The 27,776-nt window shown below is 30.7% G+C and overlaps 1 protein-coding gene and 1 long non-coding RNA gene across 2 annotated transcripts; one reads left to right on the forward strand and one right to left on the reverse strand.

Moving 5' to 3' along the window:
* Positions 1–1,387: 1,387 nt before the first annotated feature.
* On the reverse strand, positions 1,388–20,216 carry LOC143068715 (uncharacterized). Its single transcript, XR_012976234.1, has 5 exons — positions 20,094–20,216; positions 19,357–19,521; positions 15,400–15,486; positions 1,884–1,955; positions 1,388–1,499 (listed from the first exon to the last, which is right to left on the reverse strand). It is a non-coding gene; the product is annotated as an uncharacterized LOC143068715 (long non-coding RNA).
* Positions 20,217–23,784: 3,568 nt separating this feature from the next.
* On the forward strand, positions 23,785–27,776 carry LOC143068716 (acylphosphatase-2-like). Its single transcript, XM_076242978.1, has 4 exons — positions 23,785–23,918; positions 24,958–24,974; positions 25,397–25,506; positions 27,408–27,776. The coding sequence occupies exons 1-4, from the start codon at positions 23,852–23,854 to the stop codon at positions 27,520–27,522; spliced, it is 309 nt and encodes a 102-aa protein (XP_076099093.1). The 5' UTR covers positions 23,785–23,851; the 3' UTR covers positions 27,523–27,776.

Below are 27,776 nucleotides of genomic sequence, written 5' to 3' on the forward strand. Positions count from 1 at the left end.
CAAACACATCCAGTTCTTATAATAAAATTTTGAAATTTTGAATTTTACAAACATTGAAAATGTCAAATTAAACATCAAAGCACCAAACAGTCTGGGGAGTAAAAAAGAGGGACTACACACCTCCATGCCTATAAGTTTTGTTAGGTCAATTCAAAATACAATTTGGTAACATATTTAAGCAATTAGTATTGTAAAAGAGCAAAGGCACTAGGATAAGCATAGTAAAATGAAGAGAAAGTATTATTTTGTATTAATGAAATTTAATCTATTTTGAATAAAACTTAACATATGTTGAAATCAGTTGACTCTCCTACCTTACTTAAAAAGATTTAAAAATCAAACTCAAAATGACAATTCTTATTCTAAAATTTGCCCTTCTCTTATTTTTCTCCTTTCATCTCCCATGATGAAATACATATATATATATATGTATATAACATTGGATATAAAGCTTAATGACATCATCCTTGTTTCATATTGTAAGAGTAAACAGTTGGACACTTTTACTTTTATTTTGCAACAGTGAATAATAATATATTGACTAAGAATTAAAAAAAGTAGTACAAGACTTAAAAACATGTAAAATTTTAAGGCCATTTTTTTCATGAAAATATCTTAAAATGTGCAAAAATGTATAATTTCTTAAAATCTTTAAACAACAGAAAACCCATTGTCTTGCCTTATTGAAATGTAAATATTTGATTCCATTTGGAAAATGTTCAAAAAATCACTTTGTGTTGCATTGGATGTCAGAAGTCATTACCAAATTAGTAAGGTTTTTCATGCACATAGATATTGTGGTGTTGTTGAATATGTTGTGCATAAGTTTATTAAATATTCTTAAATGGTGAATACATGACTATAGAATTTATTTATACAATTATGGCATATGACTAAATTTCTATTTAAGTTATATTCTCTAAAAATACAAACACAACTGCCCAAATTAAAGGTTTTGTTTTTACTCTATACTGACATAATTGCAAATATAATGATAATTATAATAATAATGAGGCTTGCTATTATATCAAATGCCTTCATTAGTTTAGATTAAGGGGCACTTTTTTTATGGATTTTGTGGTTATAGTATGACAAAGTTGAAATTTGCTAAAGGCTTGTATAGTACTATCGGACTTTAGCAAACTTGTAAAATCAAATATCTATAATTTCAATGTTTCCTCTATCCACAAAATTGGTAACCACTAAAATAAATGAATCCTAGTAGTTATTATCTATAGGTTTCAATATAAACTACAGACGTTATAGAAATAAATAAATTCCGTGTGTTCCTAAGAACCTTATAGTTTTATAAAAAGGATAAATTTGAATTAATATTATTTTATAAATAAAATATTATTTTATAAATAAAATATATATTTGACTTACCTAGCTTTCCATATAGACCACAGACAAAACTTTTTCTATTCTTCTTGTAATAACTTCTGTTCATTATTAGTCCCATTATTCCAAACTGTAGTAATTATGTTTTCTACCATATTCTACAATACACAAAAGCCTCACACATATGAAAGGAGAAATTATTAAAAGTCCTTTTGTGCTTCATTGTTTGTCACTGATAAAAGTTAAAAAAACTTAAGAAGAATCCTATACAATATAGGTATATTTACTGAGCTGTGGTCGACTCCATTTAACCAACTCGTCTAAATTCATTGTCTAACCAAAATTAAGCTGTAACCGAAAATAGGATTTTAAATTACTATTCAAGCAGAATATAGAAGCTTCCATATAGAAATTCGTACTGAATACTGATATTTATCCATAATGGTAACACGTCCATCATTATCTTCTTTAATAAAAACACAGTAGTGAAAAAAATAGGGGTATTTATCTCAGATTGAAGTAATATTTAAATTAATACCTACTTTCTATTGAAAGTGTACCCTTGAAATTGATATCGTTCTAGGTAGGAGCGGTCCTCTTCAAATATTTGGGTACTACAAGATAAAAATCACAAAAATCAAGTACTAATATATTATCAAAAAATTTCAACACATTTAATAAAATGACAGTTTAAAATTCTTTCACCAGTAGCACAATATATACACTGGTCTTTAACAGATAACGGCAAACCATTCAATAAATACCTATCTCAAATTACGCCCAAGGTCCCCATACACTTATAAAATATAATCTTTAAAAATGTTTTTCATAAGACATATATTTTAATATATTAATTGATCAATTGTGCTTTCATAATGTCCAGTGACAAATATTTCATACGTAATGGGGATGAGCAATTTGGACTGCCACTAGAAAAAGATATTTGTTGGATTGGGGAAAGAAATTGTTGCAAATGATCTTCAACATTCAGTTGGTATGGCATAATGGAAACACAGGTCTTAAATGTATACGGCTCCCTCCTTTCTGACAGATTATGTTAGTGAACAAAATCAAACAACCCCTTCCCCCCAATATTTCTTTACCTTGTTCTAGTTAACCTTTGCAAGATATTTTAGTATTTAAAAATGTATTATCATTTACAAACTACTTTTTCAAAATCTGATAAACTTTTCAAATTGTACATACCGGTAAACAATATTTCAATTGATATTTTATAGTGTGTATTTCTATGTTAGGGTGAAGGTTGGTGCCTGTTAAAACCTTTAAACACGCTGCTTTTGTATGCACCTGTTCTAATCTAAGAACCTGTTGTTCAGTGGTTGTTGTTTGTTGATGTGGTTCATAAGTTGTTCTCGTTTCTAGGTTTTTATTTAGATTAGCCAGCTGATTTTCTTGTTTGAAAGATTTTGCACTGTTCAATTTTGGGGCCCTTTATAGCTTGCTGTTTGGTGTGTGAACCAAGGCTCGCTGTTGAAGTCCTTACTTTGACCAGTACTGGTTTACTTTTACAAATTGTGACTTGGGTGGAGAGTTGTCTCATTGGCATTTATATCATATTTGTTCATATATATAACCAATATTTCAATTAAAGACTCCTGGTAGCCTAAGAGTTCTTACAAAAACAAATGTCTTCCTTAGTCTTTTGTCTGATAATTTCAGTGTGGTATAAAACACTAATACAACATCTTAGTGATGTCAATCTTATAGTATTTCACAGAAGATATTTCAACCACATTGACACATTTTATGTTTGATTATTTGATGATCAATGGTTGCTTAATGTTCAGTGGCAAATACAACATTCATATTTATGCCAAAAACAAAATCAAAGTAATATGAAGATACACCACTTATTATGTCCAGGCCAAAAGGCTGATCAAGCCAGATTCAAGTAAATTGTATCAAGATTACTTCAACATTTTATTTGTACTTTTTAACAGGGTTTTATTGGCTGCAAGAGCATAAGCATCATCAATTCAAAATGATCAGACAAAATATATTCATCTATATTTCATTCAAATAGTAAGATGATGTGTCCAAAAGATAAATTGATTAAAAAAGGTGTTTAACACTACTTTCAGCACATTTTGCTACATCACAGCAGCCAGTTTTTGTTTGTGGAGGAAGTAAAGTAATTGGAAAGAGATAAAAAGCCAGTCTTGAGAGAAATGTGAGAAAATTAATGTTGTCTAAAATGATTATAATTGGTGAAATACCATTTAAATAGTACATAAAAACTAGGAGCTGTCATATGATTGCCGGAGATCAAATGATGAAGATAGAAGCTGGTTTGACAGATCTGAAACAAGGAAGCAAACAAGACTACTGCCAACTCTATATGCCCCATCCACTTATACTTGGAAAAATACTAATTATATTGATAAAAAATATATGAGTATTTCTTTTCTTTATCATCTTTATTGAAATTAATATAACTATTGTTTGCCTTTATATAGAATTAAATAACAATTTACATAAACAGTTTCAAGTGCTCTGTCAATGAAAAAATGTTATTTTTCTGTTTAAAAAAAAAGAGCACTGCATGTTCAATATGAATTTCTTATTTCTATTATACTGCTCATACAAGTATTATAATCAGCCATTATATATTATAGAAAAGTGAACTAAATTGGCTTTTACTGAACTGCAGGATATTGTTCTCTATAGAATAGTAATTTATCGCAGGCATTCTACCCGGTACGATCAGGATCAATGTTTAATCATTAAAAAACTATCTTGAATAATGATTTTTCATTATTAAAAAAGTTTCTACGTAAGTGAAAATTGCTATTTGATAGGAAATTGATAGCGGTCCAGTTTCACATCATCCTACACACAAATAGTAACGCTACAATTAACACAATGGCAAATCTATTGATATTTTTAAACAAACAGGTTTTAAACAAAAAAATGTCCGACAATATCTGAATTTTAAGCTTGTTCAAATTAACTGGTCATCATTATTCAACTTAATGCAACGTAAATGGTTCACACTTAAAATGTTGTTTTGTTGTTTAATATCTAACACAAAGTGTGATTCAACTGGTTTCAAATATTTCATAATAAAATCCTTTTTTAATTGACAGAATCCAAAGCAAAGGAAGAATATAATGTGTTTTTTGCTTTGATTTTTTTTCATGACTGAAAAGACACCTATAATATAATGCTCATATAAACTTTCTAGCATTATTATACTTTTCCTTACAATCTTATACTTTCAAATCAGTAAGTTTGATGTCTGTAAGAAACTTGACAATAAAGCAAACATTAAAAATATGCTGTTTCCTACACCAACATTTCGCTGTTAAATTAAAAGCATTGTACAAGTCCATGAAAGATCACCCTTTTTTTCGACACACACACAGACAAAAACACAGCAAAGATTGAGAAGTTCATTGAAAGGCCAAAACCATGATACACATTTTGTAACGAACCATATCATTATATTTTATAAGAGATCATCTATGCAAAAATGGCCTTATTACTTTATACAAAATGTAAAGATATGAATATGATTATAGAATTAAGAATATGAATAGAATATACCTTTCATATATCAGTTTCAATAAGATTCTTCTGAAAGCTAGTAAGTTCATAATTTAATCAATATGACTTTTAGAAGAAATGAAAAAAGAAAAGTTTGTGAAGGACTGGCAATGAATACAGTGAATACCTTTAGCAATATTAGCTACTTTATCCCTTTGAGCTTAATAGTGACCAAATAAAATAATTTCATAAATCGTTTAAAATTTCGTGGTAAAATGGGAAAAATCAACTCCTTTTCAGTTTACATGATAATTGTCCAGACAAAAGTACTTAAGCCAAGTGCAAACAAAAATTTTGATAAATGTTGACTGTCTGAAGAGTTTTGACCGACGAACAAGATAACTCAGTTACAGCACAGCAGTGGTTGTCAGATTGTTAACTTTATATAGATTTCCACTTATGTCCTTAATGTATTGTGACCAAGGTTATTTCAAAGGTTTTCAAATATTTCAACCCACTCTATTGTTGTTGTGAATTTTTATTCACAGAGAACATGAGATCACCCCAAATTTTTCTAGGGGTTTGTGTAGCTCAGTCTTTAGTTTTCTGCTGTTGTGTTTTGTGTACTTATGTTTGTTTGTTGATTTTTATGCCCCACCTACGATAGTAGAGGGGCATTATGTTTTCTGGTCTGTGTGTCCGTTTGTGCATCCGTTCGTCCATGCGTCCATTCAGGTTAAAGTTTTTGGTCAAGGTGGTTTGTGATGAAGTTGAAGTCACATCAACTTGAAACTTAGCACACATGTTCCCTATGATATGATCTTTCTAATTTAATTTCAAATTAAAGTTTTTTCTTTTTTAGCCTTAATGTTGTCAGTTGGTTTTTTTTCACTTATAAGTTTGAATTTCCCTCTGGTATAATTCACCTCTCTTTTAAGAGTTTTGGTGTTTCATTTTTTTTCAAAAGTACTTATTTTTTTTCAAATGCTTATATAGTATTCACAGTTCTCTAAATCTTTTTAACATCAGTTGTTATTAAATCTGCTGGTTCGCACTAATATCTCTATTGGAAAATACCACAATTGTGTAGATTCTATGCAAAATTTTAATGGTTAAAACTTTGGACCAACTCTGGTTATTCAAGATTTTCGTGTATGTATATTAGAATATTATGCTATGAACAAGTCCAAAAATAACTTAATAAATGAGCTGTTAACAAAAGAATGGTTAAAGTCGAAGCAAGAAAATAAACTTAAACAAGAGTGCACACGCTGAAATGTCTCGCCTTCTATACTAATCATTGATATTATGTTGATAGTCCTAAGTATAAAGCTTTATTACAACTGTCTCATAAACTTAACATTAACCAAGATAACTAAACACAGACCAATGAACCATGAAAATGAGGTCAAGGTCAGATGAACCATGCCAGGCAGACATGTACAGCTAACAATGCTTCTTTACAACATATATAGTTGACCTATTACTTATAGTTTAAGAAAAATAGACCAAAACACAAAAAATTAACACTGTGCAATGAACCGTGAAAATGAGGTCATGGTCAAAAGAAACCTGCGCTACTGACATAAAGATCATAAAATATTTCCATACACAAAATATAGTTGACCTATGGCATATAGTATTAGATAAATAGACCAAAACTCAAAAACTTAACTTTGACCACTGAACCATGAAAATGAGGTCAACTTCAAGGTCACATGAAATCTGCCCGCTAGACATGTTCAACTTACAATCATTCCATACAACAAATATAGTAGACCTATTGCATATAGTATGAAAAAAACAGACCAAAACACAAAAATTTAACTATAACCACTGAACCATGAAAATGAGGTCAAGGTCACATGACATCTTCCCGCTAGACATGTACACCTTACAATCATTCCATACAACAAATACAGTAGACCTATTGCATATAGTATGAAAAAAACAGACCAAAACACAAAAATTTAACTATAACCACTGAACCATGAAAATGAGGTCAAGGTCAGATGACACCTGCCAGTTGGACATGTACACCTTACAGTCCTTCCATACACCGAATATACAAGCCCTATTGCTTATAGTGTCTGAGATACGGACTTGACCACCAAAACTTAACCTTGTTCACTGATCCATGAAATGAGGTCGAGGTCAAGTGAAAACTGTCTGACAGACATGAGGACCTTGCAAGGTACGCACATATCAAATATAGTTATCCTATTACTTATAATAAGAGAGAATTCAACATTACAAAAAATCTGAACTTTTTTTTCAAGTGGTCACTGAACCATGAAAATGAGGTCAAGGACATTGGACATGTGACTGACGGAAACTTCGTAACATGAGGCATCTATATACAAAGTATGAAGCATCCAGGTCTTCCACCTTCTAAAATATAAAGCTTTTAAGAAGTTAGCTAACACCGCCGCCGCCGCCGCCGCCGCCGCCGGATCACTATCCCTATGTCGAGCTTTCTGCAACAAAAGTTGCAGGCTCGACAAAAAGACTTTCATAGTTTGACTCATTTCAATGAACAGACAGTTTAATTGCCAATTTCACCTGTTGATTTTACACTACATGTAACTTGGTTTGTGCAAATGTAATAAATATTGCAATGGTAATTTATTACTTGCAATGGTAATTTATTACAACAGAAACTGCATAAAAACTCAAATTAAATAATTTGTTCTTTTGTTATCAAATTGTCAATTTAATATTTATTTTCTACAAAAACTGAGTTTCATGCAAAATTATTGGATAAACATGATAAATTTTCTCAAACAGAAATGAATAAATTCAAAATTCAACTAAAACAAGAAATGATTGTAACACTAACAGTCTCCCAAAAAAGGTCAAACTCTCCATACTATTCATAGATCTTGCATAAATTATATGGCTTAGCCATAGGGGTGGGGATCATAACCATTTACAAGATATAAGAACATATTCAAAATACAGGGGGTAGAGATGACACTTTGGGACTAACCCTGTATAACATTCAAATCATATTGGCATGACAAATCAGAAAATATATGTGGTTAAGGGGTGAGGATTGTAACCATTTACAAGATATATGAACATATTTAAATGATAGGGGTGGAGATGACTCCTTGTGACTAACTCTGAATATAGTTCAAATTATGTTGGCACGACAAACAGGAATATTTATGGTGTAAGGGGTAGCATTTATGACCATTTACATGATATTCAAGCATTCTCAAGTAATAGGGGTGAGAATGATACCTGGGGACTCACTTTGTATATAATTTTGACATGAAGAACAGGAATATATCTGGCTAATGAATGGGGATCTCACGAATATTATCATTAAGACTTTTGATTTGTTTTATTATTCATGTTGAACATTTTCAATTCTTTAGATTCTCCAATTTTTTAAGACTTTTTTGTAAATTAAAAAAAAAGCTCAAGGCCATATGTTCCCATGGTCATTACTGAAACCCCATGTGTCTTTCACTAATTGTTCTGAAGTTATAATCATTTGAAAATAAAATAAAATAGGGTTCTATGGTAAACCTCCCTATTTTGCCAAATGTCTTTGTAAAAGGCATATTTAAAAAAAAATTGTAAGGGTTCTGCGGAACCCAGTGTCTCGCCTACTTTTGCTCTTAATCACAGGCTCAACAATAATGAGGGAAAAAACATCAATAACAAGAATGTGTCCAAAGTACACGGATGCCCCACTCGCATTATCCTTTTCCATGTACCGTGAAATTGGGTAATTATCTAATTTGGCATTAAAATTAGAAAGATCATATCATAAGCAACAAGTGTACTAAGTTTCAAGTTGATTGGACTTCAGCTTCATCAAAAACTACCTTGACCAAAAACTTTAACCTGAAACTCCCATTTTCATTTTCTATGTTCAGTGGACCGTGAAATTGGGGTCAAAAATTTAATTTGGCTTAAAAATTAGAAAGATCATCTCCTAAGCAACAAGTGTACTAAGTTTCAAGTTGATTGGACTTCAGTTTCATCAAAAACTACCTTGACCAAAAACTTTAACCTGGACGGACGAACGGAACCACAGACGGACGGACGGACAGACAGACGGACGGAGCCACAGACCAGAAAACATAATGCCCCTCTACTATCGTAGGTGGGGCATAAAAATATTCCTCTTGCTACTATCTTCTGATTGTAAGAAGCTTTTGTCTAAGTTTGGTAAAAATCCAGGATAGTTTATGAATCTAATAAATGTTTTAAAAACTTTAACTGCAGACTGTATGTAATGTTAACTGGAAGAAAAACTAAGTCCATTAATAAGTAAAATACAGATACACAGGTAAAAAAGATACTAGGTTTTGAGTATAAACAAGCTTCTGTCTATGATTGGTACAAATCAAAAATAGTAAAAAAGTTATTAAAATTTTTAAAACTTTAACCTCAGAGTGAATGTGTAGTTTCCTGGCAGAAAAACTATGTCCATTTGGAAGTTGAATACGGAAAAAGCGTCATTTTTTTTTTTTTACAAAATTTACTTCTTGATACTATATCATGATTATAAACAAGCTTCTGTCCAAGTTTGGTAGAAATCCAGTATATTTAATGAAAGTTATTAAAATTTCAAAAACTTTAACCACAGAGTGAATATTTGTGGATACCGCTGCTGCCCAATGACGCCAACAGAATGTAGGATCGCTATGTCTTGCTTTTTCAACTAAAGTCGAGGCTCGACAAAAATCATAATAATGAACATGTGTACTATGTTTCAAGTTGATTTAACCACAACTTCATGGAAAATTACCTTAAACAACAAGAGTGCAGTGACGCTGAAATGGCTAGCTTTCTTTAATAACCATTGATTTTATGTTGATAGTCCTAAATATAAAGTTTTACTTCAACTATCACATAAAACTTTACATGATCAAAGAAAATGATGTCAAGGTCAGATGAGAAATACATGTACACCTTACCATCAATCTATGCATTAAATATAGTTGACCTATTGCTCATAGTATCTAAGAAACAAACTTAACCATGAACAAGAGTGCACACACTGAAATGTCTCGCCTTCTATACATGTATTAATCATTAATATTATGTTGATAGTCCTAAGTATAAAGCTAAGCTTTATTACAACTGTCACATAAACTTAACATTAACCAAGATAACTAAACAAAGACCAATGAACCTTGAAAATGAGGTCAAGGTCAGATGAACCATGCCAGGCAGACATGTACAGCTAACAATGCTTCTATACAACATATATAGTTGACCCATTACTTAGTTTAAAAAAATAGACCAAAACACAAAAACTTAACACTGTGCAATGAGCCGTGAGAATGAGGTCACGGACAAATAAAACCTGTGCGACTGACATAAAGATCATAAAATATTTCCATACACCAAATATAGTTGACCTATGGCATAAAGTATTAGATAAAAAGACCAAAACTCAAAAACTTGACTTTGACCACTGAACCATGAAAATGAGGTCAAGGTCACATGACATCTGCCCGCTAGACATGTACACCTTACAATCATTCCATACAACAATTAAAGAACCTTAGTGAGCACGCTCACATACCCCACGTCCCCACATTGTCATTGGAGAAATTAAATACGGTAGGTATAAGAAAAAAAAATTGTATAATAAAAAAATACTGAATAATAATTTCCTGTCAATATACACATCTACATAGTATGTCCTTATTATCTACAAAATTTCATGAAATTCTGTTGTGTGTTTTCAGAGGAGTTGAGATGACAAACTGTTGCAGAAGTACATTGAAGCAAATAAGTTCAAAGGGGCATAACTCCTAGAAAAAAAATTGAATCATAATTTCCTGTTGATATGCACATCTACGTAGTATGTCCTTATTATCTACAAAGTTTCATGAAATTCTGTTGTGTGGTTTCAGAGGAGTTGAGATGACAAACTGTTAAAGTAGTACCTTAAAGCAAATAAGTTCAAAGAGGTGTAACTCCTAGAAAAAAAATTGAATTGTGATTTCCCGTCGATATGCACAACTACATAGTATGTCCTTATTATCTGAAAAGGTTTCGTGAAATTCTGTTGTGTGGTTTGAGAGGAGTTGCGATGACAAACTGTTGCAGTAGTACATTAAATAAATAAGTTCAAAGGGGCGTAACTCCTAGAAAAAAAATTGAATCGCAATTTCCCGTCGATATGCACAACTACATAGTATGTCCTTATTATCTGAAAAGGTTTCGTGAAATTCTGTTGTGTGGTTTGAGAGGATTGCGATGACAAACTGTTGCAGTAGTACATTAAAGTAAATAAGTTCAAAGGGGCGTAACTCCTAGAAAAAAAATTGAATCGCAATTTCCCGTCGATATGCACAACTACATAGTATGTCCTTATTATCTGAAAAGGTTTCGTGAAATTCTGTTGTGTGGTTTGAGAGGAGTTGCGATGACAAGAAACAGGACTGACGGACGGACTGACGGACGGACTGACGGACGGACGGACGGGTCAAAAACATTATACCCTCCGCAACTTCGTTGTGTGGGGTATAAATATAGTAGACCTATTGCATATAGTATGAGAAAAACAGACCAAAACACAAAAATTTAACTATAACCACTGAACCATGAAAATGAGGTCAAGGTCAGATGACACCTGCCAGTTGGACATGTACACCTTATAGTTCTTCCATACACCGAATATACTAGCCCTATTGCTTATAGTATCTGAGATATGGACTTGACCACCAAAACTTAACCTTGTTCACTGATCCATGAAATAAGGTGGAGGTCAAGTGAAAACTGTCTGACAGACATGAGGACTTTGCAAGGTACACACATATCAAATATAGTTATCCTATTACTTATAATAAGAGAGAATTCAACATTACATAAAATTTGAACTTTTTTTCAAGTGGTCACTGAACCATAAAAAGGAGGTCAAGGACATTGGACATGTGACTGATGGAAACTTCGTAACATGAAGCACCTATATACAAAGTATGAAGCATCCAGGTCTTCCACCTTCTAAAATATAAAGCTTTTAAGAAGTGAGCTAACGCCGCCAGATCACTATCCCTATGTCGAGCTTTCTGCAACAAAAGTTGCAGGCTCGACAAAAACTTAACATTGACCAATCAACCCCCAAAATGAGGTCAAGGTCAGATGATACCTGACATTTACAGCTTACAATACTTCCATACAACAACTTTAGTTGACCTTTTGCTTATAGTTTCAGAAAAACAGACCAAAGACAAAAAACTTAACACTGAGCAATGAACTGTTAAAATGAGATATAGGTCAAATAAAACCTTCTGAGGCTGACATGTACATCATAAAATATTTCCGTACACCAAATATAGTTGACTTATTGCATATATTGTTATTCAAAAGACCAAAAATCAAAAACTTAACTTTGACAAAAAATGAAAATCAGGTCAAGGTCAGATGACACCTGCCTGCTACACATGAACAGCTTACAATTATTCCATACACCAAATACAGTACACTATTTCAAACAGTATAAGAAAAAAAGACCAAAACACAAAAAACCTAACTATAACCACTGAACCATGAAAATAAGGACAAGGTCAGATGACACCAGTCAGGATTCTACTTCGTCAGAATTATCTCCCCATTAAGCCAGTTCATTTTCACAATCGTAGAAATGGAAGCCATTGTAGGGATGACACGCTACCAATTTTGCTCATGGAAACCGATAAATTTATCCACATTGTACCACTGCGATCCTTATATGTCAGTTGTATTTTAAAAGACAAATGTATCAACTAGCTAATGAGCATCAGTTAATGATCTTGTCTGCATTGATTCAACTTAAAACTATTGTATGATCGGTTGTCAGGTGGAATTTTCTAAAATTCATAAACATTTAAAAAAATTCTTATTTAAAATTTTGTGGAAGGGCAGACTAGATTTTTTTAGTGTATAAAGACTATAAACCCTAGTTTTCACACACAAAAAAATGTATTTTTCCAAAGATATGCATTTTCATCATCCAACTTGAAAGACTGTCGTCAAGTACTTTCAGTAAAAAAATATCTATTCGAACACACCTTCTCTGTTTTTGTGACTCATTAGATAGGTATTTCACTTGACCCATATAATTCATCTTTTAGTACTGTTATTTTTTTGTGTTATAAAGATAATCTGAAGCTTTGATATATAAAAATAATAGAATCTGAAGCGCTGAAGCAAGACGATGTATGAAAAAATCTTACTTTGTATGATATCAAGACAAAATATTCAACTCAAACACGCCCTAGCATAAAAAGGTGCACTCGATTTTCTCTTTTCGATACAATTGTTACCCATTTTTTGGAATTTTTTCTTGAGTGACATAATGGAAGGGCAGACAGGAAAATTATTGAACTAATAGATTGATATGTTTTCCGTCCATGGTAATTTTTTCAAAAAAATCGGAGGTTATGCATTTTCTTCATCCAACTTGAAAGATACCCATGTCGTCGACTTGAAATCTAATTGTTCTGCTTAACTATGTACTAGATAAATTGAAAACTTATGCAAATTGTGTTTTTAAAGTAAAACATCTCGTAATTGAGAAGAAAATTGTAATTTTGTTTGTTTCTATTAACTTTTAAAATTTTTGTCACTATGGTAAACAATACAGTACACATTTATCGCCTTCTCTAACAAAGAGCTTCGATTCTTTTGTTCTATTTCAACCGGGTTTCCGACTGACACCTGCCAGTTGAAGATGTACACCTTACAATCCATTCATACACCAAATATACTTTACCTTGTTCACTGATCCATGAAATGAGGTTGAGATCAAGTGAAAACTGTATGACAGACATGAGGACCTTGCAAGGTGTGCACATACCAAATATAGTTATCCTATTACATATAATAAGAGAGAAATAACATTATCCTGATTTAAAGTAATTTCTCGCAATTTGATTGGCTGATATTGTCCTAATAAATTTCAGTACAATTTTTTATTACGTCAATTGGAATTATCTCCCTTATTTATTACGTCAATTGGAATTATCTCCCTTATAACATTGACCTAATAAAAAAAAGAAAATTTGAGTTAATTATATAAGTTCTAATATTTTGATTTTTTCACAGTTTTAGATTAAATATCTAAAATATATTTGATTGATATTGTCCTAATATTGTATTTAAAAATTATGATATGTAATATAACAAAATCAGGATAAATTCGTTACACAGTGTTCAATTGTCCTAATACGGAATTTATCAGGTCAATAAAATTCATATCGGGTTTGGCTTCGCCTCACCCGATATGAATTTTATTGACCCGATAAATTCTCGTATTAGGACAATTGAACACTGTGTTTCTAATATTACAAATAATCTTAACTTTTTTCAAGTAGTCATTGAACCATGAAAATGAGGTCAAGGACAGTGGACATGTAACTGGAAGAAATTTTTTAACATAAGCCATGATAAGGCATCTAAATTCAAAGTATGAAGCATCCAGGTCTTCCGCCTTCTAAAATATAACACTTTTAAGAAGTTAGTTAACACTGCCGCCAATGGATCACAGACTATGTCAAGCTTTCTGGAACTAAAGTCGCAGGCTCGACAAAAACTTAAACTTATGACTTCCTTAAACGAAAACCTTAACCTGATTAATGAACTATAAAATCCTAAAGGAGTAGAATCATGTCTTAAGTCAACTATTTAAAGATGAGAAGTGATATGTTAGAGAAAGTAAAACTTGATGATTTGTGAAGTTTTTCTTTCAAAGCTATGCCAGTTTTCCTCTAATTAGGTTCAAAATATAGATTTTTTGGATAGTTTACAAATCTTCTGGATTTCAACCACAATTAGGTTTGGGTTACATTTAAGGCAGTCAGAAAAACTCAATATTTAAGTAAGATAGTAATAAACCAAGGGTTCCAAGTGGTGAAGTTGAAGTCATCACTTTAAAAATTTGTGCTTGTGTTGGGGTTCATACTGCCCAGTCATAAGCTTTTCTGTGTTGTGTTTTGTAGACTGTTTGTCATTTTTTGCCATGCCTGTAAGTCTTCTACTAATGAGTTTAACTATCTATTTGGTATCCTCTATCTATTCTATTGCTATTTTTGGACACAGCTGCCATGTTTAAATTTCACTTTAACCATTATTACCCAAGTTTGTTTTAACTGTTCATAAAAATATATCTGTGAAGTTAGATACCATTCATTTGTAAGGTTCTCTCAAAAGATATTTAAAACATCTGAAACAGACAGAATGGTATCAGCTTTGTTCATTGTTGAAGGCCATAAAGCAACCTATAGTTGTTAACTTCTGTGTCATATAGTCTTTTCTGGAGAGTTGTTTCATTGACAGTCATACCGCATCTTCCCTTTAATATATAGAAACACACTTGCCAATGAAGACAAAATATCACAAGGATGTGTAGTGAAAATTGTTCTAGATTATTGTTTTTAATAAAATAGAAATATACTTTAATAAAACATGTTAACTTTAAATGAGGATAAAGTTTTTTTTTAAAATTGAAGATCTTTCAATACTACACAAGATTGAGATTGTTTCCTAAACACATTAATATAATAACCGTATAATGAGAGAGAAAAGAAAAATTCCTACCTTTTCTGTACTGCTTAGGTTAATTCCTTGACAAGTTTTCTGCTTGTCAAAACATTCTAGTACCTCCATACATTCTTATATTTCTCCCTGTTGGTATATACAATATCACCACTTTATCATATTTGGTTTTCAATTATTGATAAAACAATCAAATACTCAACGAATACCAAGCCTAGTGCAAATCTATGAACAAACAGATTCCGCTTTTGTTGACTTACAAATGGTTTACGACTGATTTAATTAAATATTTGTAAAAATATCAACAGGTGTAAAATGGAAAAAAATATCTTTCAGAAACAATATTACTGTAACAAGATTAGAAATGTTAAAAGATTTAAAACTCAACGACCACCAATTGGTTAGGATTCAAGTTTGATATGATTTAATGAATAGAATATGTTAATACAGGTATCTATATTCAAAACTGACTCTGTTGGACAGAAAAGCCCTTTTTCAATTGGAAATTATATATATTTAAATGTCAGACTTTAATTAAAGTATTTACAAAAACAAACTTTGATATTTCCAGAGTTATTTATGTTATTGATGTCAACAGGATGATTTTAAATATTTCATCAAACAGAATTCACAAGTACATAATCAATATATAACTTATTTATTAAACTCTGAATTTTATATTTTTTTATAATTTCGTTTTAGACTTATACTTGATTTTTTTTTGGCTAAATTCAAATTCATTTAAAAAAGTATCTTTTGTACAGCAGAATTATAGGTAATAAATTTAAGAAAAAATTGATACAAGCTATACTTTGTTGTAGTTCTAACATAGGTTCGTGATTATTTTTGCCAAAGCAATAATGCCTACCCATGTTAAAACTACAATAAAGTATAGCTTGCATCAATTATTTCGATTCTGATTAGGACAATTAAGGAAATTTCTATGCCAGATGTGTACAAGTGTAGAGCGTATGTGTGGGCTATTCCATGGACCTCCCTTCTTTTGTTTGTTTACAAGCATACGACTGTCAATTTTTTTTTCAGAGGGAGCGTTTTTGAACAGCATGAACGTTGTCATATCTAGGTCAAATATGTTAATTGCGAATTGTAACACATTGCAGTCACAATAAATGTATTGTTAGTTAAAAACATGTACATCATTTGAGAGTCTGAAAATGTTTTTTAAGTTAATGAAATATACTAAATGCATGCAATTTGGTAAAAATTCATTTTTCTGCAGTAGACAATATACGCATGTGCAAACAAATTTTATGTTTTTTTTTACTAAGCGACAGAAGCATATCATATTAGAATTTGGTACAGAATAATTACAGTACTAGTTCGTAACCAAATATAAGAATGTTCTAGAATGCCATAAGTTGTATTTAAATTACTTTTGTTTTAGATGCCACTTTAAAACTAAAAGCGTTTTTAAAGTAATTTAAAATAAAGTCCCTTAAAAGAGCAGTTTTGTTTTAACAGATAAGTTTCTGTATCTTACTTAACGACTCTTGAGTAGACAGATCAAAAGTGAAAGAAAAACAATTTACAAACAACGAAAAATTACAACTAAGCTTTGAGGGATTACAATCTGGTGGAAATCATTAAAATTTTCTCAATTCGCTCTTTTAATAAAAAGTTCATGAAAAGAAGCATGACATAAATAATATATAATCCAAAAAATCTATGAAAATAAAAATATCACATGTATACAAATTATACCATAGTAACTTATGGTCTTTAACTTCGAAGACTAGATACAATTGTACAGTAAAGATACAATTGAATCTGTTATGGTAAAAGTAAAAGATAAGTGAATTGTAGAATCAAAAGACAACTTTATGATTTTACTTTTGATTATCAAACATAGGTCAAGGACTATAAAAAAAAATAAATTATGGGGACCAATACACTGAATCCAATATCCTCTAAGTAACTGAAGATTCACGGGTGAGGGGTTTTAAAACAACCAAATACATCTACTTCAATCGATCTCCAGTAATTAAATTTAATTAATTGACCGATATACATAAAAATCCATCACACTATGACCAAGTATATTGATGACAGAATTAACACGACCATTGATCAGAATTAGATGACTACTAAATAAGAGGATAAAAGGTTTCTATTTGTTTTCCTCTATCCAAACACTTTGGTAAATGTATAAAAACTCACGACTTGATGTGAATTTGATGAAACTTTAAATAATAGATGCAAATATTGACTAATTTTAATCAAATACCAAAATGTATGCTGAGAGCTTGTTATATAATCTCAAGAGATATGATAATTTCCTGCATTGGAAGTTGAAAGTTTCAAAATCTATTTCATTTATATTTTTTACTTTTTAAAATTTTATGAATAAATAAACATGAACAATTGTGTATATAACTTTGTGTACTTAAACTGAATTAAAAACTATGTGTACTTTTTTTAAGTCTAAACTTTTTTTACCTCTCACTCACCATAGTAACATGAGTCTGGATGAGGTTTATAGAGTATAAAGAGAATAAAGAGCTAAACCCCCAGAAAATTGGACCCATAAAAACATTGGACAAAACAATGAAAAATAGAGAAAATAAAATGTTTGAACAGCAAAAAATTGGCCAACAATTGAATGAATCAAGGAAAAATTCACCAAGAAATTAAAGAATACAGAAATGAAAGACCCCCATGCATACCCTCTTTCATTGACTGGAGTAAAAATAATGTTTAATTTGCACTTATGTGTAACAATAGTTAAAAGTACATATACCTTATTGGTTTCATAACAACATTACATAGTTTGTTTTATTTATTGCTCATTATAAATAAGTTAGAGTCTCCCATTAGCCTGTATTACTCACCTGCATAGACATGATAGAATTGATATGAAGAAATAAAATTGCTTGTTATCAATAAAAGAATGGTTAAGATTTCCTTAGCAAGTTAATTTTTAGTGGATGAGTTTTTGTCTCTCCCTTATAGTTCAAAAGTTTGAGATTTTTTTTTAAATGGGTACAATTTTTTTTTAAATGGGTACAAATTACCCCATGCAGGAATTGATTGACAATTTCATTCATATTGTGTTTCAAATGAGTTTAACTTTAAAATTAGTCGAAATCATTATTTAAAGGGAAATAATCCTTTTATTATTTTTTTATTTGCAATCTGATTTTGCTGATCATTTTTGCTATTGACAGTTTCTGTCAGTCACCATGATCATCTGTATAGTTTATGGTAAAAAAAGTATCAACTGTGAGGAGTCAACAGAAGATTACACTCATGTTGACCTAATTGTATATTTTGGGTTGCGTTTTTTTTACAGTGTCTCTCTTACTTCTATAGATTCTGCAAAAAAAACACACACACAAAAAAATCAAAGATCAAGGAAAACTACTCTTCAAAGGAGTAGACAGACCATGTAGAATTATTTAGAGATCTTATCTTTTTTGGGGTTTTTCTCTTTCTATTAAAGTTTGGAAAAAAAACACACAAAAATTTATAGAAAGAAAGCCTGCATTGGATCCATCCCAAAGTATCTCAGGATAAACCACAAAACAAATCAAAAGTGACTTTATAAATACTGTAAATTCACAAATTATTGTGATGTTTTTATTACTGCAAAAAAAGCGAAAAACTTGGAATTTTTCCAAAAAACTAAGGATTTTCTTATCCCAGTCATAGATTACCTTAGCCGTATTTGGCACAACTTTTTGGAATTTTGGATCCTCAATGCTCTTCAACTTTGTACTTGTTTGGCTTTATAAATATTTTGATATGAGCGTCACTGATAAGTCTTATGTAGACGAAATGCGTGTCTGCAGTACTAAATTATAATCCTGGTACCTTTGATAACTAATTATAATCTTAATAATTGAAACAACCTTTTCAATTTTTTTTATAGGAATTTAACAGGATTTTCTCAATATCGCACAAAATTAAACTAGAAATAATAAATGCACTTAATAATTTCTGAATTTACAGTAATACATTGAAGCAGTTTCCAGTTCTTACCTAACATAAATATCCTTTCAATGCATCTTTTTGACCACACATACAGGGGACTCAATACACAGAAGCACCATGAGTTCATTGTTGGTCTATCCCCTATATTTCAACCATTAAGTTGAACTGTGAGCTATTGCTACCCCATAAACAGGAAGTTGATGAGCCATGGATCTGAAAATACATTACACAATATAGCATGCTAAATAAAAGCGGAAAAACAAATTTCAGGAAGCTCTGATTAATAGTTCCTGAGAAAGTTCTTGCATATATTTCTTACATATCGCCATGTGAAAGAATATATAAAATTTCGGTAAACAGGAAGTTAATATTAAAGCAATTATAAAAATTTATCACTGTAAATTATAGTAATATGAAGCTTGCTATAAATTTCATTCATGGCCATCATGAGTAAGAATATATAAGGATTCCATAAACAAGAACTTGATGAGTGATGAATGCAGAATTGCATATCAGAGTAAAGAATTGCCAAATAAAACTACCTTCAACTTTCAAGAAGTTCTAGTTTTTTTTCATAAGAAAATATGCAGTAGTATAATTAGGTATTGAATCATAAAATCCTGTTCATATGTTTTTCCCAATAACAAAAGGGAGATAACTCAAAATTAATAATGTGATAAAATTTTCAAAGAATAAATTCATGAAATTTCTTATCTAAATTGGTGATTTAAATCATTGCTGACAGTAGCTCTGACTACAAATGATAAACTATATTATTATCATACATGGAATGCAAACTGTAACATGTGGAACTACTAATCAGTCCAAAACTCAGTGGATTTAGACATCTTTCAGGACAAAACTCTTTCTGATTTTTTGTCAGCTGACATCCATCTTTTGTTCTTGAAGTCTGAAAATGATTGATACACCACATAAATATATTTTCATGTGCTATTGCTGCTGTCAAAGTATATGTGAAACATTGACTGCCAAATAGTCACATTTTGCATTCCATAGCTTACAATTCCAATAAAAAAAATCTCCACAACAGAATTTACAGGGTCGAAGCTCAACAGCATGTACAGGAGAGCTATTGAATAAGGGTTTTAAGGGCAAAGTTTTGGGCATCTCTTTAAGTTTAAATACCAATCATCATTTTTTTTTTACAATTAAGGAGATAACTTGCTATAATATGTTCTGTTTGTCATAGCAACAATCTTTTATCCCATTTTCTGTGTTTATGACCTCACCCAATTTTAACTTGCCATGTGTATGCAATCTTTTTAACAAGAGGCTCTCAAGAGCCTGAATTGCTCACCTGTTATTTTTTGCTTAAAATCTTTCCCCAATGCTAATTTTCTTTTCAATACATATTAATGAGTGTCTTAAAAATTCCATTTAAATGTTCTTTGTATCTGTCATATTTTCTTCAAAAGCGAAAAGAAAATCATTTTACCCACTTTGTTCCATTTTAGTCATAGGAGCAGGCCTGGGCTATGTGTCTTGATGTACAAGGAAATAAAATACAAAATTTATACTAGATATTCTGAAACTCATTCAGCCTAAGTTTTGCTGAAATTGATTCAGCAGTTTGAAAGCAAGCAAACTAGATAAAAAAATTCAGAAAAGGGCAGTAACTCCTTCAGGGGTTGATTGATAATTTGGTCATATCAACCTTTTGGTAGATCTTATTTTGCTGAACATTTTTGCTGCCTACAGTTGATCTTTATCATTAATAATATTCAAATTAATAATCAAAAACTGCGAAATTTCCTTAAAATTATCAATTTAGTGGCAGTAACCCAACAATGGGTTATTAAATTCATCTGAAAATTTCTGGGCTGAAAGAACTTTACCTAATGAACACTTTTATCCCATGCCAGATTTGCTCTAAATGCTTTGGTGTTTGAGATATAAGCCAAAAACTGCATTTTACCCCTATGTTCTAATTTTAGCAATGGCAGCCACGTTTTTAGACGAAAATCAGAAAATAAAACACAAAGTTTATTCTGGATACCCAAAGGATCATTCAGCTAAAGCTTGGTAGGAATTGGTTCAACAGTTTCAGAGAGGAAGGTGTTTGAAATAGTTTACACCAGACAGACGATGATGGACGACGACGACGGACGCCAAGTGATGGCTAAAGCTCACCATTCCTTCGGAACGGTGAGCTAAAAATCTATATTACAAAAACATTTGGTCTTTCAATGGGATAAAACATTCATTGAAATATGTCAGGATAATGACTGTTTCCAAATAGGAGTTCTAAACTGTCTACATTTTGGTATTCAATAAAAAATGAGACATGAATATTTTCCTTTTGTATCTGCTTACCTACCTAGCTACTATCTTCCTGCTTGTGCTAAATGTTACACATATCTTTTTCGTCTCTTACCAGAGGTCTTTACCATGTTCTTCTTGCTCTCACTGTCATTATACTCATCAAGGATAATCTGTTAATTGTTTTTTAGCTATTGTATATATATTCTGTGATCTGGTGATTCGAGGATACCTTGGTGGCTGAAAGTAAAATAGTTCAGGATGTGTCCAGATAATAAATAGGCATTTACCAGTTGCCAAATATATGATCTCAATGACACTGAAAAGGAAATTAAGTAACCAACATTAAATGGTAAGAAATACTACTTTGATTATTAGTTTTTTTGTGTATCTCACTTATGTACAAAAGAAAATGAATGTTTGTACCTTATTGATATGAAGCCACACACATTTGTTTTTATTTGCAATGTTACCTTTCTAATGCAATGCCCAAGCAAAGCAAGTAGTTTCCAAAAAAAAATATAAACATCAGGTTGTAGCTGCCTTTATTTAGCATGTTTAGAAGCTTTTCATGAAGACTTTGTAATAACACAAAACATTGTTTATTTTGCTAAAAGTGGAACATTGATGTCATTTTTTTATTCTTTTTGTTAAGACATTTTTCTCAATTCTTTATTAGTCCAGTCAATCTAGCATAAATTTGACCCTAACCTGAAAGTAATTGCAACAGAAGATTTTTAAGTTTTAATCTTTAGCATTATATCCCAAATTTACACACAAAAAAAGTCCCATAAAATCTTACTTGAGGAAGACTAAAAAAATCACCATTTAAAATTCCTATGGAGATTGGCATTGAAAGGAGATAACTCTTGCAAAAAAGGTAGAAATATCAATAAAAATTGATACAAAAATTATAACTTTACCGCTTCTATTCTTCATTAGTTGACAATTTATTGAATTTTTCAACATGTCAAGGTAAAGAATCTCAAATTTAATAAAAATAATTAAGCATGTATTCTTCTTTTTGTGGTTTAAAGTTTCTTTAGATAAGTAAGATGCTGAAAAAATATAATACACAGATATAAACAATACCAAATTTTCACATTATTTTTTTCAACATGGTCACAAAGCTTCAAATTTGCAATTTCTTTAATGAAAAATGCGCGAAAAAATAAATTTAGTCAATTACAAACATATAACCCCATCAAAGTATCATACTTTACATAAATTTCAAGAAAATCAACCAAAAAAAAGACCAAAAAAAGACTAATTTTTGTGGAGTTATCTCCCCTTCCAATGTTTCCATAGGAAATTAATGATGTTAATTTTGAGCTTTCCTCAAGTTAGATTTTATGGGACTTTTTTCTGTGCATATAAATGGCATAATGTCATAGATTAGAACTAAAACATTTTCTGTTGCAATTAGTTTGAGGTTAAATCTTAGTTTGACTGGACTATATGGCCATTTAGTGAAATAACTAGTCAATTGAATAGCTCCTCACACATGGTCTTAAACTAAGAGTAATTGCCATGTGCTTTTATTTGCATAATTTAATTACCAATTTTAAACTCCCTGTTGTGGACAGCAACTGTCATATTCCTGACTTGGTACTTATGTAGATGGTGGATAATAAACCTGGTTTTGAAACTTTCTTGTTGCTAATTTTTTCTTCAAATGACATTTTGTAGCTTCTTGTCACTTCTTTTCTCTAAATTTCTTCTTGTTGCAAATTAGTGAGACCAGCTAGGTCATTGATTAATCAAGTGGTTGCATCAAATCAGCCATCAAATGAACTACCAGTATATCTGACTTTGTTTATAATAAATATGAAATATCTCCTTCTAGTAGTACATTTTTTGACAGGTGTAATTATAAATATCTATAAAAACATCACAGACATGTGTCTTATAAAATCTCTGATTTTTTATCTTACTTATTTATATAAATTCAGCCTAGTGCCTGTGCCCCACTCCCTTCTTTTGTTTGTTTAAATAATTTTTTTTTTAATATCTAATGAAAAAGGTAGTGTGCTGTGTGTTACCCTTTCGGCAATATGAATACTTATTACAATAAATGGTAGGTCTCCAACATGCTGCTTGTTGCTCATGATTCTAAGAAATCTACACTTCACAGATCCAATTCTACTGATACTAAGAAAAAGTTTGAAGCTGGTGTAGGATTTTAACTTTAGTTAAACCAGTCTAAAACAAATTTGTCCAATCAAAAAAGTTCTTACAACGTAACTCGTATCGATGTAAACAAATGGCCACCGGTGGAAAAGCAGAAAGTAAAACTTCTGTTGACTTTGAGGTTTTTGGAAAAGTTCAAGGTATTCTTATCAATTTAGCAAATTGAATTAAAATATTCTATATAAGAGGAAGCAGCCTAAGCTAAAAAAATATACAAGTGGCAATGGACAGGTGCCCCTTGACCCTTGTAACGGGCTTGTAACAGCTTGTCATGTCTGAAACCTCATATATTGGCAATGGAAAGGCCCTTGTAACGGCTTGTCGTGTTTGAAACAGCCTCATATATTGGCAATGGACAGGCCCTTTGTAACGGCTTGTCGTGTTTGAAACAACGTCATATATTGGCAATGGAAAGGCCCCTTGTAACGACTTGTCGTGTTTGAAATAACCTCATGTATAATTTATTATTAAACTAAAGTAAAGTGTTGCTGTAAATACTTTTCCTACAGACTACATACATGTACAAGGAATGCATTAGCCATTGATACGTTACGATTGTCAGGTTTTCTACACATTGATATCGTAAGAAAATATCAGCCGTGAACCACAATGTGAACCTTTTTTGGCGTGTGAGCAAAGAAAACTAGCTAAAATGCTACATATAATTTTTATTGTGTCGAGTGGCTGATATTTTACAATATCTTTATGAAGAAAACCTGATTATCTGTTTAACGTTCTATTACTGGTGTTTCCAACAAATTATTGCTTTATTTAATACAGAATCTATTCTGTGTATTGAATGGTGTGTGGCTTCAATATTGCCAAAAATGACCTAGCATAAAGCATAAAAAAAAACATAAAGGATTTATTTAAAGTCGGTTATACATATAACAATACAACAAAAGCTCTGTAGAGCTTTTATTCGACATACATACATGACAAGCACAATACATAAAACACATAAAACATTTAAAGCACATCATGCAAAATAACTAATGTTATCAAGCACAGCAATTAATAAGCACAATTAAAGCATATAAAGCAAACATAAAATGCAGATAAACTAACATTCATGCCACTTAAGATATAAGGTGGTTGACTCTGCATTTCATTTAATACAACCTATGACTTAATTAGCCAAATTTTTGTATAAACTATATATATCTTTCAATTTTCCAGGTGTTTTTTTCAGAAAGGTAAGTGCAATGCTTAGCCAAAAATTAAAGTTCATATGAAATATTTGATTCAAGCTTAAATATATATTTAATATATCACTGATTTAAATTAAATTTCTACTTTTCTCTGTCAGCTTTACAGTTTAAAAACTGAAATTTCAGCAAATAAACACAATCCAATAGGTAGAATATTTTTATGGGTTAAAAAAAAACCCGTGTTCATTTTACGGAGGTTGAACTACCAAAGAATATTCAAATGTTGTCATGTTGTAAGGATTTAGTTTACCTAATAAACACGTTTCTGTTTTATGCAGGGTTCTGTTTATAAATTTCTACTGTCCTTTATGATTAATGTAAGTCTTGTTTGATAAAAATTTAGTATTATATTTAATACAATATGTATAACGCTTAATCAGTTATACACATGTACAGATTTTTAACAGAATACTCAGAAGACAGCACTGTCACATGGGATAGTTGGATGGGTAAAAAACACATCACAAGGAACTGTGCAGGGTCAATGCCAGGGGCCTGAAAGTAAAATTAAAATTATGTAAGTTTTTCAATTGTCTTATGACAATTTATTGCTTCAGGTTTTGGGAAATACACATACTTAACACAGTAAACTAATGCTTATGAAAACAATTATACAAAACATTTAGATGGAATGATCTGGTATTTTTTTCATTCCTTTTTTGTCTTCAGATAGGGCTTCAGAATTTTTTAGGTCTTTATTTTCGGGCGCACTACGTTTGCGCGCATTTGGGGATTAAAATGTTTTACGTTTGCGCGCAGTTTTTGATTACATTTGCGCGCATTCATTTTACAGGTAAACTCAGGTAAAAATATAAATAAAAATTAAATTAATTATAATTGACTTTATTTTTTTTTTTTTTTTTTCATAATAAATATGACTATCAATTATTAATGTTGAAAATATTTCTTCATTCAAATTATATATTTGCATATTAAATTCTAAAACAAATTATAAAGTGATCATTATAAACTCGTATAGCTAACTTCATTGCGAATATTTCAGAGTGAAAAGTGTTTCAACGAATAGTGATCGTTTTTAAAATAAGTAAATAATTTAAGTTAATTAATTTAAACATATTTATTTATAGTGGATTGGGAAACAAGTTTTGCAACTTATATTTAAGTTAGTTTGTAAAGTTACACCAAGGCACTAACATGGAGTTTCGGCATGTATACCGACATGTAAAGTAATAAATTTATCAATGAATTAACTTTTAAGATTAGGTATGTTTTAGCATTTTAGAATTTTTATCTTTATATATTTCTAGGATTTAGTGCTTGTGCATAATAAAACGGACTTATCTTTCTCGAAATCCCACTTTAACCTCATCGTTGGTGAGCTGGGGACTAACACTAACGGAATGAGAACTTATACTTGTTAATAATTGAACAAATTATAATTAAATAAGTATTATTACCTGTATTTTACCTGGGTTTACCTGTCAAAAAAATGCGCGCAATTGTAATAAAAAGCTGCGCGCAAACGTAATGATTTTTGCGCGCAAATGTAATGGTAATGCATGCAAACGTAATGCACCGTTATTTTCAGAAGTATACATTTAAGGTGGTACCAAACACCTTGACTAAAATTGATTTGGCTTGTTTAATTTTCATAAAATTTTGATAAAATATTTACATTGACCCTTTGAAAAAGGTATGAAAATTTCAAAAACCTTGAACCACACATGTTATTGGAAAAATTTCATTGGATATATAGCAGTTTGACAAACACTAATTTTGATCTTTGAGAAGCTTAATATTTCCTTAACAATAGAACATGGTAAAAAAGTTCAGCAGATTTTTACAGAGTTATCTCCCTGTAGTGTTATGTATCACCTTTACAAGACCTTTACACATACTGTGAATTAATAATATTGGTCATATATAGAAAAATTGAAATTCTGTCACTTTTATAATAGTAGAAGTTCAAATCAAGACGACCACAAACATACATGAAGCTAAACAGCCAGAAACATTAGTAATTAAAAAAATAAAGCGATTTCACATTCTCAACAAGGGAGATAATTCATAAATTTAAAGATATATGAAGTACTGGTTTTAGAACATTTTCCAGGAGTAAATTTTCATTGGTTAATATAAGCTCATAATAAATACAAAATCATTTTAATTAACAAGTATTTAATTGACTAATTGTAAATAGATTTTAATTTCAATTTGCAGAGCATAGTCTGGTGCAGGGGATCATATTTTTTATTTTAATGGAGGACATTTTTTTTTATCAAATATTACAAAATAAATCATTCATGTTTACACAATCTTATTGCTAGCAATTTTGTTTAGATTATTATGTTTTTGTTAAATATAAAGCTTTTCACAGAATGGTTAGTGATGACAACTTATTTGGTATTTTTTACATAATTTCATGTGACCAAGATCTTTTTTTCTTTCTATTTACAGGAAGGAATGGCTCTCAAAAGTAGGAAGCAAAAAATCAAGAATTGATAACTGTGACTTTAAAAATGAAAGAAATATACAATCGTTTGAATATAGGTCATTTAAAATTACTCATTAGTGCGAAGACTCATCAGTTTTAAATGCTTTTAGTATGTCTGTTATGTATGGTTGTTACAGAGTAGGCAGCATATTGTTTAATTGAATATTTATTTGCTTAACTTTACCTTAGCTTTATGAAAGATTGTAGACCTGGTAATTGAACATTATGGTTAAAGTTTATTTATGTTTTTATAAAAGAATGTAAACAGGTAGTTGAAAAATATGGCTGAAATTTATTAATGTTTTGATAAAAATATATATTTTTATGACTTA

The sequence above is a fragment of the Mytilus galloprovincialis genome, chromosome 3 (genome assembly GCF_965363235.1).
Source record: "Mytilus galloprovincialis chromosome 3, xbMytGall1.hap1.1, whole genome shotgun sequence".
Classification (NCBI taxonomy): domain Eukaryota; kingdom Metazoa; phylum Mollusca; class Bivalvia; order Mytilida; family Mytilidae; genus Mytilus; species Mytilus galloprovincialis.

Excerpts from the sequence above, each read along its gene's own strand:
- LOC143068716 (XM_076242978.1), top strand. The coding sequence starts at position 23,852 with ATGGCCACCGGTGGAAAAGCAGAAAGTAAAACTTCTGTTGACTTTGAG. Across the intron at positions 25,507-27,407 it reads GAAAGTAAAATTAAAATTAT|GAAGGAATGGCTCTCAAAAG; the intron begins GTAAGTTTTTCA and ends TTCTATTTACAG.